The sequence below is a fragment of the Halichoeres trimaculatus genome, unplaced genomic scaffold, assembly GCF_033239565.1.
Source record: "Halichoeres trimaculatus isolate MK-OKI-2021-1 unplaced genomic scaffold, fHalTri1.1 fHalTri1_scaffold_6, whole genome shotgun sequence".
Classification (NCBI taxonomy): domain Eukaryota; kingdom Metazoa; phylum Chordata; class Actinopteri; order Labriformes; family Labridae; genus Halichoeres; species Halichoeres trimaculatus.
This window is the reverse complement of record NW_027437184.1, coordinates 17,905,306-17,919,099: the sequence shown is the minus strand read 5'-3', so window position 1 is coordinate 17,919,099 and position 13,794 is coordinate 17,905,306. Positions and strand designations below refer to the sequence as shown.

The following is a 13,794-nucleotide window of genomic DNA, read 5'->3' as shown; positions in this document are numbered from 1 at the left end:
ATACATAATTGATCATAGTGGATTCTTTTCTATTTGCGAGTATTTTAGATACTTATTTTCTTCTGTTTGCTAATGTCAGATTCCTGCTGCTTTGGACTTTTCATGACTATTTTGCATCCTTCAGTCATCACACAACTTTTCTCTCCTCCTTTCTAAATATAATGAACATGAGTTGGAATTTTTTTTAATTGAGTCAGATTTAAGTCAGAGAGTACCTTAACCATTTTGGTCCTTTGCTGAGTGGGTGGTTTATACTCACCATGCTTTTTGTATTAATCAAAATTTCCTCAGTTAGCTTTGCAGACTGTACATCAGAATAAAGAAAATAGTCCCATTACTGCACAAGCTCCCCAGCAGTATGTGTTCAAGAATATATTGCTTTCCACATTTTTGTATATAAAAAAATGAGGGTTCTGACTAGCTGTGCAAATTAACAACTTAAATTTTAGCTTGAACTCTCAACTATGCATCTTGATTTACAAAAATCAAGAGTTAATAGTACAAATCACTGTAAAAAGAGTAAGATCACAAATCACAGTATAAAAGACTGAGATTGAAAAAAAAATAGAATAACAAATACAAATACTTACGGTATAAAAGACAGGTTGATCAGAGTGGATATGTCTTGGCAGTCGGCATCTGGACTTCGCTTGTCATGGCTGTTCTGTTGAATTAGGCTTGTGACATCCCAGCAATGCTCTGAAGTGGCTTATCGTATCCCGTAACCACCCTTGTTGATACCTCATGTCAGCGCAGATCAGACCTAACGAACACCAGACCTGCACTGACACCACTCCTCACTTAGCCTACAGGTTTGCTCTCCATCACTCTCAGCACCAATGGGCTAACGGGACAGGTGACCCTGCTGGTTTGAAATACAAGCCCTCTAAATTCTTGTCTTTTGTGATAAATGTCTTCTGCTTGTGTAGGAATTGATGGCTGCTTTAGTGACTATGCATCACATCCTTCAGTGATGTGGGCCTAAGCCAACCCCTCTCTCCATCCGTCAGTTCCTTTTTGTTCTCAGCAGGGGGTAGTCAAACAACACACAATACATGTTAGTACCAAGGTAGGTTTACAGCACTGTTGTAAATGACAAAAATGCTTTTTAGTATATATGCATTTTTCATTTACTACACATACTGTGTATTTGACACACACCTCCTAGTGTGAAAGAATCATTGCATAGTAAACTCCACTAAATAAGCAGATAATCAGCTTTTATTCTCAAAACACTTTCCTTGCAATTATTGACAGCACATGAGTCACTTTCATGACTTAGGCTCAAAGAAGTCAGACAACGGACTAGCCAATCATGTTAAAGGAGCAGTGCAGTCATCAAGTATTGCATTGTAAATTTAGGGGACCTGCAGGGTAATGTAGAATCCCCATTTTGTTTTAGGTAGCAGACTCTGACCTCCAGTCCTTCAATATGGGTACAACTAGTACGGTAATTTGTATAACTGACACTTTAACATTCATTTAGCAGTATCTAGCTGCCAGAAAAGTCCTTTCCAAATTATTGCATCTGTTGAATAATTTGGAACACTGCATCCATCCATCTATTAGTTTTATTGTTTGTGTCGTGCAGGTAGGTGGTGGTGGCTGTCTTTGCTGCCATTGGACACCAGGCAGGGAGCATCCTGGGCCAGTTGTCAGCCTATAAAAGGGCTAAAGAACAAAACAGCAAGCACACACTCCCTCCTGTGGGCAATTTAGAGTGACCAATCAACCCAGTAAGCATGTTTTTGGACATAAAATAAAGAACTTTAGCTGTGTTTGACATCAAACTAAACATACATCAAACCACTTTTATGCAGGAGAAACTAAAAGAGCCCCTGAAACATGCATCAAGTTCTTCATGTGCATGTGGTCCATCATCAGTGGAGGTGAAGCCAGGTGGAGGTATGAAGTGTCATAGTTTGATGTCTTTGTTTTAGGAATTGTGACATTTGGAGTAGATTTATTTTCAGACTTTGATTTACCTGACGGCTCTTTCTATGCCTTGCTAACAGTGCGGAACTGCGTACATTGTTTGTATTTGGCCTCCAGACTCTTCTGACTGTGGTAGACAAACTGAGGCTCTAACTTTGTAGGGGTAGCTGGACATGGTAAACATTAGGGTCTAATCCTAAACCTAGGTCTCCATGAGCCACATCAACTTAATATTCCAATCAAAAAAAAAAACAAACAAACAAAAAAAAAACCTTTCTTGTGTATAATTTTTTTTACTTTGAGGGGTAGATCAATAGTGTGTCAATCTGCTAAACTTTATAGGTTAAGAGCTGTAAAAAGACAACTAGCATCTGCTGACACTAGCCAATCAATTTTTAAGATTTCAGTGTGGTCACTGGGGCGGCCAATCAAATTTCTGACTCTAGCCCTAGCTACCTCCTCCCTGTAATTACTCAACCCCCTCCCCCTACGGGTTGTGTGCCCCATTTTGGAAACCCCTGCCATAATGCAGCATTATAGTTTCTTCATTTAAACACACTCTTCTACTTTATTCCTCTTAATGCCCAATGTAAAACACAGGATTCCTGTTTTCTGAAGCATCAATGGGGGTCACTCACCAACAAAACCGCAAAAATGAAAATAAAATAAAAATGTATTTCACAGTGGAGAGGATTTTAAGCTTTCTCGGGAGTCTAATGGATTAATGATTTCTTCTAGGCATCACTGTTCCAATTCGGCCTCTCTTGGATCAATATTTTAATGGAGATCCAAACTAGATGGCAGCAGTCCTGTAAGGTGCAGAAAAAAACCCTTAAACATTTCATTTCATTATGAATAATGGACTTCAAGGCATTACTAACACACCAGCCTGGAAGAGAGAGTGAGCATGAGAGAGAAGAGAGAGGGAGAGAGAGGAAGATGATGATGAAACTCAAGTGTAAGAAGCTTATAAAAACACATCATGACCTGCAATTTGTGTGAAACGGCGTCTCTTCATGTTTAACATGTTAACTTATCTTGTTAGCAAAGTGTGGCCTGTGTAAAATTACATCATTGTGGTTTCATTTGGTTCCCTTTGTCCCAAAAGCTTAATTATCTGTCCATAAATTCTTGCAATAAGTGCACAGTAGACATATTTTCAGATGTACCTATGAGAGGATACGCCTGATTTAAAGGAAATTTCAACCTGAAACTCTTCTTCATACCAGTTCACTCAAAATTCCTCTGACCTAGATACAGCTGAATTTTCAGTGCATGTGTGATCAAATCTATATTCCACAAATAAAAGAGCACATAATAAGATTTTTCTTGTACACCTACAAGAAGCAAAGCACAACACAAGTGTATACAAAGTATATAATCAAGTGTATTTTCATATTTATCCACGTTCTGTACACATATTAAGATCCATTTCACATGAACACTATACAATAGCAATGAGTGAGGAATGGAATATTTTTCTGAGTGCTGAGCAGCTCATGTCGAATGGCACTTTCATAAAAAAAGAACAAGAAATCACAGAGCATGATGAAGAAATGTAGACATAACTCAACACAGAAAATGGCTTTATATTATCAGATCCATTGAGTAACAGATTCAGCACATATAAAATGCACAATGCAACAAAATGTCTGTTTGTTTTGATCCGTCCTTGTGTTTTCTCTGCATAATATGGACCGTCAATGATGCAGAAACAGAAGATGTTTGCAGCTATCAGAGGAAGGTGTGCTCTTTGTCTGGACTGAAGTAAAAGGCAATCTAAAATGTAACGTGTTAAGAGGAGTGGTAACAAGATACATCGAAATATCAGAGAAATATCAATACAATTCACAAACCTTCAGTTATTCATATCATAGAATAGTCTTTTTGTAACTGATAGAAAAAACAATACATGTTTGGCTGCTTTACAAGGAATATCCATGTCTCAAAGATATGTTTACATTTTCAGTGTGTGCTTTTGACTTATCCCATGACAGTTTGGAGTACGGAGAAGATCAAGAGAGAGCCAGCCTCTGCTGAGGCGCCTTGGTTCCCCGTTAAAAAGAGGAAAAACACTCTTGAATGTGAATCCCTCAAATTCCTGTGAAGTTTGGGCTCTGATGGTTTTGATGTCATTGTAAAAGCTGTGGGGGGTGGTGGGTGGCAGAGCTTTTTAGACGTTTATTTTCTTCATACTTGTCCCCTGTGTACACAATGCTTTTTCAATCTGCTAAACTCTTTATGTACATACAAGCAATGTTTACAGAGAAATACCTTCACTGGTGTAGACTGACTTGTTCACAATAATTCCTACAAGGAATGGCATGGCAGATCAAATGTGAAACCTCACATATTCAATGTTAATGATCCATCATACTATCAAATTTACTGTTTGTTGAGTGGTGTCGTAATCCCTTTATAAAGCTGTAATTTTCACCAGGAGAGCTAAATATCATGCTTCGTTTATGATGCTGCACCAGAAACTTAATACCATCTCTTGTGGACACAGCGAAGCAGAGTGACTGGGGAGTTTTAAAACCACATGACATAACAGGGACGCTGCAGAGATGATGTCTTATCCAAATAAAGGCTTTTCTTTTTTCAGTGTAGAATTACTGGGCTGCTCTCTGCTCATCTACCGTAACAATTCAATAACTGGCCTGTTCTGCCTCATATATCATAATGGGGACATTGAGACTTGAGATAGGGCATTACAAAGAAGTACAGAGAAAACACTTAGGCAAATCTGTCCGGATGTTCTCAGCACTTTCTTCACTGCACCATGCTATATACAAAGCCTAAGTGGATATGCCTCTAAACATAAAAAAATGGTTCTCTGACAAAGAATTAGTGAACGCAGACTGAGTGCACGTTGTGACACAGGATGAGTCAGATCTTGTGCCGTAGATGAGGGTTTTATCACGAATAGGAGCTGGGCAACCTTGACTCTGGAGAAAAAAGTCACCGTTAAAAGCAAGATACAGTTGCTTTGTGCAGTTGATTTTTCTTTCCTGTGAAATTTCTCAGACAAAACAGGGGAGCAAAAAATCGAAAGCATCCTCTCTCATCCTCTTGTCCCGGTCCAAACTCGCCCTCCTCTTCTCTAGACGTAATATTCTTTGTCTTTGTTCTTTTTGCCTTTTGTAATTGCCTTGGCCACGGAGGCCGTTGCTGTGCTTTTGTCCTTGACTACTGCTCCGTTGCCCTCTACAGTAGAATTGTTGGCAAAATTGTGGCCCTGGTCTGACTGGTAGGAGCCCTCGTCCCGGTTGCGGTACTTGTACATGGCATAGAGGAGGATAAGGATGCAGAGAGCAGCAGCAGCCACAATACCAACCACCATCCCCGTGGTGCTACTGGACTCCCTGATCACCTCCACGGCACCTGGTTGGCTCTTTTCATCGGAGACTGTGGGGTTGGCTGTGGGCACATGGGGAAAATTGGGGGGGTAAGTTAGTCCTGGCGTGTTTCGGGAGGATGGAGGAGCAGGGGGCAGAAGCACCTGGTCACGGGTGTTCATTTTGCCTGCAGGGATGTGGAGCTGGTCAGGGTTGGTGGTGGGAACATAAGGAGGTAATGGACGGGGTTTCTGGACTCCACCCTCACCAGAGGTGGGAGGTGGAGGAAGGACTGTCCTGTCAGTGACCATGGGGGAGTTATTATTGTAAAAGTCCTCATCATCTGATTCTGTCATCTCCCCAGAGCCGAAGGCTGAGACCTCCACTGGGTCACCACAGTCCTCCTGGTCCGGGGGGCAGGAAGGATGAGGAGTGAGAATCAGGGACTCTTTGGTGGTTTCGAGTGGGGACAGGAGGGTAGGGGGAGGAGGGATGACAGGGTAACGGGTGGCGATGGATGGGGGCTCAAGGGAATCCACTGTTATAATAGGCAACACTAATTCACCTCCTAGAAAGGAAACAGAAAAGGTGGGGGATCCTAAGTTAGAACAGCATTATACTCTGCTTGTGCTCATTAAAACAAAAACACAATCTGCTTATTTTTAAAAACATTATGAAAAAGTATACACCATTTTAGCTAGCACATCAGTTATACAAACAACTCAGATTGCATTGTGTTTGCGTCTATGCTAACAAGCTTTTGTGCATCAACATGAAGAAAAAAAAACAGCTAGAAATCAGCATGACGCTTGTCTTGTGCAGTTTTGGATTCTTACATGAAGCCGATGTGTGGGTGTGCAGATTAAGAATGTTTAAATACTATGCAAATGTAAAACAGTGCAGCAAGAACACCGAAGAGCTCACATGTAGACACAAACATACAGTACAAGATGGCCCATGAAAGGCGGCAGCCGAACGAAGAGCGTATGACAAACGGAGCACATGACAGACAAAAAGAGCAGTAAATTAAACTGCCATGCTGCTGTATGCACATCTGGAAGCAGGCGTGAAGGGGTGACAAGAGAAATCACAGACAGGTTATTGTATGAAGCAAATGTGGAATATATGTGTAAAGCAACCAATGCAGCTTGTGCGTATTAAATTGGATTATAGATTCCTGATCAAACAAGCCCCTATATATTAAGCTGTTTGTTTATAATAAATATCCCTACATAAACAATCCATCAAAGCTTTTTCATTTTACTTAGACCTGACTAGGAGGTCAGAATGTCCTCTGGCTGTGGAGGAATGTTTCAGTCTGCAGAGTTTGGTTATTTATGGCCTCTAGGTTCTCTTTCATCATTATTTGAGTCACGGTTTGCAGGGCCGGTTAACAACAAACAATTCTGATAAGGTCATTTTAATAATTGAAGCTACCATAATAAGGGCACATCCCTTTTTAAGTTCCATAGCTTGTTTCTGTCAAAAGCCTGATTTACTATCTACTGTCAGACACTCTTAATGACTGCAGGCCATTTTAAAGAGATTTTTCAGTTCATATCACAACATACAGACATGACTTTAAAGCAAATGTACAGGATGAATGAAGGCTGGTCTTTAACAAGTATCTGAAGAATAAAGTGGACAGCTGTCTAACAGAGGTCCTGAATGGCAGAAAATTCGTGAAAAGAGAGTTGGAATGTGAAAATAATGATGCCTCTGTGTGTAATGTCTACAATCTTGGGTAAAAGAAACAACACAAGCTGTACTACCATCTTTTTCTGACACAGCTGACCCACCTGTTCCTGGCTCACACTCTTCCAAGTCCTCATCATCACTCGGACACTCAGCAGATGCTACCAAAATATCATCAGAGTTCTGAGGCTGGAAGGAAAATGATGAAAAAAAAATCATCAAACACAAAGGCATCACAATCCCATCATTTAGATTTGTGCTATCTTTTTTTTATGACTGCGTTTGCTGTTTGTTGGCTGTCCTATTTGATGAAAACTGCAGCATGCAGCTATGTACTCCTCCAATGTTTTTGCTTGAAGCAACACTAGCAAGACTACAAACCCACAATATGCTCATATGCAGCTGCTTTTTATCCTTCAGCCCTGTGGCTGACTTGATGTGTTTACAAACAAGAGAGAGAATAACACTGATGCAGAGCAAATACTCAGAGGGTTAGTCCACATTTTAATTTCATCATATAAAATTTACTTTCTGCACATACTTAAAAGTGACTGCAGGAGACTAAATCTGACATGCTCAGTCAAGGCTCCATTGTGTCAAAATTGGTTGAAGGGTGCACAATAGACGCCGAATTTCTGAGCAGAGCAGAGAATAAAGGAATCCCTAATGGACTACCTGAATAAATTAAATATACAGTGCAGGCAATTTTAGAGAAATGGGACCAGAGAAATGTAATGAAAAATGCACTCTTTCTTTTTATTGGGAGTGGCAGAGGGGGTTTTCTTTGAAACCTCAGGACCTCTAGTACAAAGGCTGAAATCCCCTCAGTTTGGCAGAGTGGGGTGTTTGGATTTAAATCAGCTCATCTGAAGTGGTGCTTTGTCACATTCACCAGTCTGGGTGCAGTATTGTGACTGCACGATGTCTGCAAATCACTCTTTGAATTTATTAAAATATATATATTTTTAACATTCTGTTTGAATGTAAAAAAATATATTTGAGCATGGACACTTTTTTATCATTATTGTTATTAAGCAGGACATCCAGTGAGCTGTGAATAAAATTCACAAACTGGAATAATAAACCCAAACCTGTTATATCAGAGTCCTCTAGTGATGATTGGTATTTTTACAACTGTTTTTTGGAATGATAAAACTTTGTTTCACTTTCATTCAAGGTTTAAAAATATGAAAAAAGGAACTCAGGCTGCTTTTTTACCCAATTCCAGAGTGTGGTGGTGCCTGCAAGCAGATGTATTACGTGATTTTCTCTGGCTATGATTGTGTTGGTTTATGTCCACACAGGATGACACAGTCAGATACGGAATTACATTTATGTCTCTTAAAGTTATATTTTGGGCTTTTTATGTCTTTAATTAGACAGTAGAGATGACAGTGGACAGCAGGAAACAGAGTAAGAATGGGTAGTCTGGATTCAAACCTGGGCCACCTGTGTGAGGGCAAACCTCATGGAGCGCGACCTAAACCACTAGGCCATCTGTGCTCCTAGAATTACATTTATAAACATGACTGTGAATCATATCACAGACTGAAAACCCAAGATTAAGAGTCAAATGATAAGGTATGTTTGACGTAAAATGGAGAATCCAGGTGTGGTGTCTTAGAAAAGACAGAAAGCTTACTGCTAATTTTAGCTTTCATGAATTATTATATTATTTTAAATTGTAAAAGACCCAGATAAGCAGAGGGATCATCACAATTGGAGTATTGAATCTTTGAGCATAAACAAGACAAATATCACAGCTTTCAATCTTTCTCTGTCATCACTGCCCCTCTGTAACTTACAGATACTCTCATAAGAATGTGCTGGACTGTTTTCCCAGATTGATTTGTTATGTGTGTTTTCCTTAGTTTTCCCCAGCATCATTTCCGCCACTGGGAAATAATCACTGTTGTTAGAGGGATTTGACAAGGGTTGTGACTGTTACACTGGCACTGGCTGGTTGTGTCTCAAATGTCTGTTCAGACCTCACCTTTATGAAATCATTTATTAAAATACTTAAAAACATAAAAATCTGGTGCTCATTTTCTAAAACTGTGTGATAGAATAAGTGCAAAAAGGCAGATGCACATATTTATGTTGCTCTCTACTACTAAAAATGATATTACACTGTTTATGTGATGCTAACCTGGTGCAGAGGTTAAAAGTATTTATACAGAGTAATAATGTTGTCACATGTGATCTCCATGCCTTTGTGAGTGCAGAGGCATCAGTTTTATTTTCAGCCTATAAGCAGATACAAACTGGAGATTTGAGCTATGAAACACTTAACCTCCAACTGTCTCCTCACATCTTCCTCTCTGACCTTTGAGATGCTCTCCCTCAAGCTGGGTGACCTCTGCCTGCGGGTGGTGGTTGTAGCCATAGTGGTGGTGGTCTCCATGATAGTGGTGGACATGTCAGACACAGCCAGTGGGGTAGCAGAGGTGGTGTCTGTGGTCATCACTGTGAGCGAGTCCCCGACCAGACGCAGGTTTCCCTCCACCTGCACGCTGGGATCATTCTCTGCTGCCAGCTTGAGCACCTGGAGACCGTTGTAGTAGAGGCCTGAAATCTGACCCTGGAAGGGCCGGCCCTTGTCCTGGCCGCCAATTTTAATGGCCGCCTGGCTGTTAAAGATGGTCAACTGTCTCCCTAAAGTTAGACAGAGATATAGAGAGAGGAAGGAACAGTGGAGAGAGTAGTAGAGCAGACAGAGGAGTTACATGGTAGAGCTTGCACAGAGTGGTCATTTGAACCAGGTTAGCTTTAGTGATTATGACATTCATGATAATTTGTTTAGGACTGAATTTAAAAGGGGAAGGTTACTTAGCAGAGGTTTACATCCATAAGACGAGACATACAGTGCCTATATTTAGGTGCCTATTTAACTGTGTTGTTATGAGAGAGATCATCATTTTGAATTGGCTCTGACTTAACAAAGTGTCTGTGGGGGAAAAAAGACAGATGGTTCTCCTGGAAATCTATTTATCTCTCAACTCCAAAGCAGACGGTGCAGGGATGCAAATCTTATGACTTCTTTTACTAAAATGGCCAAATTATTAAAACAGCAGCCTCACAATAAATCAGGCTGAATCTAAATGGCGCTAAAAGACCCTCCTTCCACTGACTTCATCAGCCATTAGCTCTTTAAAACATGCTCTGCTCTGGTTTCCCTCTGGTCCAATTGTTTCACCTCCTCACAGATATCTAATGGCACTATTGTCAGCGGCTTCACTGATAAGCAGTGTTACATCACAGGAGGAGGACTGCAGTAATGGGCCCTTCTCAGGGGAATACTTATTAGCAAAGTTAATGGTTGCAAACAGTGATCTGCTTTAACAGCCTGTCAGGGCCGTTTTGTCGCAGCTCAAGTCTTGAGCTCGGGAGTCTAACATGAACGTTGTGGGACAAGGTGAGACAAGGTTGAAGGGAACAAGAAGAAGGAAGTTCATTTGGCCTGATAACAACCAGGAAACCAGGAGGTTTTATTTTTAATGACTCCAGTTTAGGGGGGACGATTATGTCACATGTTAGTTCGCTGCTGGTGATGTTACACAGCATTTCGATGATTTTTATAAGTACACACATGATCTAATTACAAACAGTGGTTAAAAGGGACGATAGGGGGTTAGACAAGGGTTATGTGTTTTTAGTTCATCGGTTTAAAATCGTGGTTAAGGTGCAGCTTTTCCACAAGGTGAAAGGATGACAAAGAATAAACAGCAAGTATGCTACATCCCCTTAGGTCAACTCTTTTACACTTGGAGCTAAAGTTTAGTTGTCAAAATCTGTACCAATAAAATGTTCCAATTAAAATGATGGCATACATCTGAGTTACTCGATCCTTGTCACCCTTGTCTTCTGGTACTGCACCTCTCATGGGGTTATTTAGTGGTTATTTTCAAGGATCAGTTAATTAATCAATTAATTTTTACCTTTATCGAGTAGCCACTCGTCAACTACCCGACCGAGTCTGTATGGGATTCTTTGTCTAGCAATAGCCAGTCGTTCATTATCATAGTGTCCTTCAAAGAATTTGGAGAGACAGATTAAAGGTTAAAGTCTGCAGGCTGAAAGATCACATGGTTAGAAACAGTGTTAGAATGGCTAACAGGTTTAACAAGTTATCAATTTTAACTCAGAATGAGTTAAAAGAAACTTGTGCTGTACTTAGAGTATCTAGTTATCACGAGTAACAGTGGCAATGCTAGTTAGAGAAACGTTTAGGCTATCTATAATACGCTACACTAGTTAGTGTCATTTAGTTCACTTTTTAAGCAAAGCATAATCTTCAGTAAAAAGCAATTACACTCAAATGTCAAATCACTTATACTGTACAAAAAAGAGGATAATTTAGTTAAAAAGGCAAGAAAAATCAGCAAATTACAACATTCGACCTGAACCATTATAGAGCGCCAAAGTCTCACCCCACCTCTGTACTACTTTAGGATTCAGGGTTTTTTGTTCTGCTTTTCATTTATACAAGAAGATGCAGTACAAAGTGTTTGCTTATTTACTGCATCACAGTGACATAAAAGCATTTCTCAAAATCTTGTTCAAGTTTCTAGTCATTTGGATAAACCTGAAACATATATGTATATAAAAGCTATATTGTGGTATCGGGGCTCCTGTAAAGTAGCCTTCAAGCTGGTTGAGACTTCAGTTCTCTATTTAACACATGCAAGACTCATCCTCAGAAATTACAATGGGAAATATACTGCAGGAGGAAAACATCGACATGAATTCAGCAACTTTTAAGCCTGGTTTATCTAGTTTTTGATGTAGCAAAGTTAGAAATATGGTTTATTCCAGGAATATACTTCACAACCAATAAATTCTTGTTGACATTTTCTAAATTAGTTCAGTTTATGTGCTTCAGTAACATGAAGATCTAAAATAAAACATGCCACAGTCTCTGACAGCTGACATCCTTTCCTGAACAGACACCCTCATCATTGTACTAATCATTTGTCTATTGCATATTAATCTGTACATTATGTTCATATCACATCAGTAAGCTCTCAATCTAGTAACTCATCCATATGTAGCCAAATGTTTTGCAGTTTGTTCATAACACATATACTTGCACTTCTGCTCATTGCATTTCTGGCGAATCCTCATTCTGTTACTCTACACTTGTATGTGTGTAATGACAATAATGTTGAATTTCATCTCTCATCCCAGTTTTTTTTTTTTGACCATTTACATCGTTGAGTCTTCTCATGCTTCCAAAACTCACCTATCCCTTCTACTCTCCCTCAAAAGCAAAAGCGGCTTCATTTAATTCTGCTGCGCAACACTTTATATATTATCATTAGCAATATATCAAAAAGCACTGATTACTCAGAGGGAGCTGACAAATGGTGTGCAATGCACATGGTGATCACCATCAGACAATTTTGATTTATATGTGGCTGCGACTGTAGTGTGTGTGTGTGTGTGTGTGTGTGTGTGTGTGTGTGTGTGTGTGTGTGTGTGTGCGTGTGTGTGTGTGTGTGTGTGTGCTTGTGCACGCGAGCACCAGCTGGAGGCTGAGGGGGACTCGGTTTCCTCCCGCTATGCCAGCTGGTGCACCTGTTCTAAATAAGGTTAATTGGTTGATTGGTTCAGAACAGGTTAAAGCACAGCCGGTCGTGATCATATTATCCTTTTTTGGTATATTTGGTATATTCACACAGAAGTTTGTCAGTTTTAAACTTTTTCGGAGGTGAAAATCCACATCAAGATGTTTGTTTCATGTGTATTTGTCGAGACCTCCATCTCTTTTCTTTTTTTTTTTTCTCCTGTGAACATTAAGTCAAGATTTCCCATGCATAGCTTTGAATGAAGTTTAATCTAACATTAATCTTTGTTTTTCAGTTCTGGGATGATTACATTTTTGGGTTTTGTGATATGCATCAAACACTTTCATTTCAATATAGAGGAATACATTATTATTTAAAGTGAGCTTTGCCTTGTCACTGACAAGCTTCAGCAGTGCTCGTATTATAACATTTAAGGCTGTAACTCATAATGTGTGTGTGGCTTTGTTTGAGCAGAGGCCCATGACTGACAGTATACAGTCCAAATTCAGCCTAATCCATCAATCTGTTTATGTAAATCAGACAAAATGCAAAGGTGACCTTTCCACTGGAACGAAGTATGTAAATTTAAGCATATTCACATCAAACTGCCAATGTCAACAAGGATCTATCAGCTGAATTTATAGCACTACATTCAATAACAATATAGTCTCAAAAGAAGTCCAGAGTTTTGTTGAATAATTAAAAAAGAGAACAATTATAGTGGGACTTCCTGATGTCTTTTGGAAATCCTGTTTATGTATGGGCCATGTGTGTTAATCCCAAACAAGACTCACAATAAACCACATCCACAGAGAAGATTAGAAGGGAAATGCTGATTAAATTTCCTGCTAAGGAAAATCTTTTTCTAACTGCTGCATCTCCACCTGTCTGACAGACTTTCTGCAGCAACAACAGCCGCTGATTGAGAAATTTCACTGCAAGATATAGTTAGCAAAGCAGCTGGAGGCAAAAGTATCAATTTCAGATTATCATATTGTTCAGCCAATATTCCACGTCCAATTGTATGCGTGTGGCAACTTAATAGATAGCTTATAGAGCCATGAAATGACTAGAAGAGAGAACTGAATTATAATAAGCCACCAGGCAAATTGCCAATCATTTTTTTTTTCACAAACAGTATATTTCCCAACTACTCATTTGAAGATTTATGGTAGAAAGGCAGACATGCAATCCTCTTGGGCTAATCCAGATGTTTCATGCTTCATCTCTTTGTATCCTCATAGTTTTTTTCCCCATCA

General features: G+C 39.7%; 1 protein-coding gene across 5 annotated transcripts in view; it reads right to left on the bottom strand.

Annotated features, from left to right (window-relative positions):
- Nucleotides 1-3,302: 3,302 nt before the first annotated feature.
- The window catches only part of nrxn2a (neurexin 2a), a 153,126-nt gene continuing 142,634 nt past the window's right edge, over nt 3,303-13,794 (bottom strand). For 3 of the 5 annotated variants that reach the window (XM_074672926.1, XM_074672925.1, XM_074672927.1), the window contains 4 exons: nt 10,907-10,996; nt 9,295-9,623; nt 7,073-7,157; nt 3,303-5,841 (listed from right to left, as the gene is read on the bottom strand). In XM_074672926.1, coding sequence (XP_074529027.1) covers nt 5,039-5,841; nt 7,073-7,157; nt 9,295-9,623; nt 10,907-10,996 — 1,307 coding nt within the window. In that variant the 3' untranslated portion in view covers nt 3,303-5,038. The remainder of the gene's footprint in view (nt 5,842-7,072; nt 7,158-9,294; nt 9,624-10,906; nt 10,997-13,794) is intronic. The other 2 variants (XM_074672928.1, XM_074672929.1) reach the window with 1 other exon arrangement.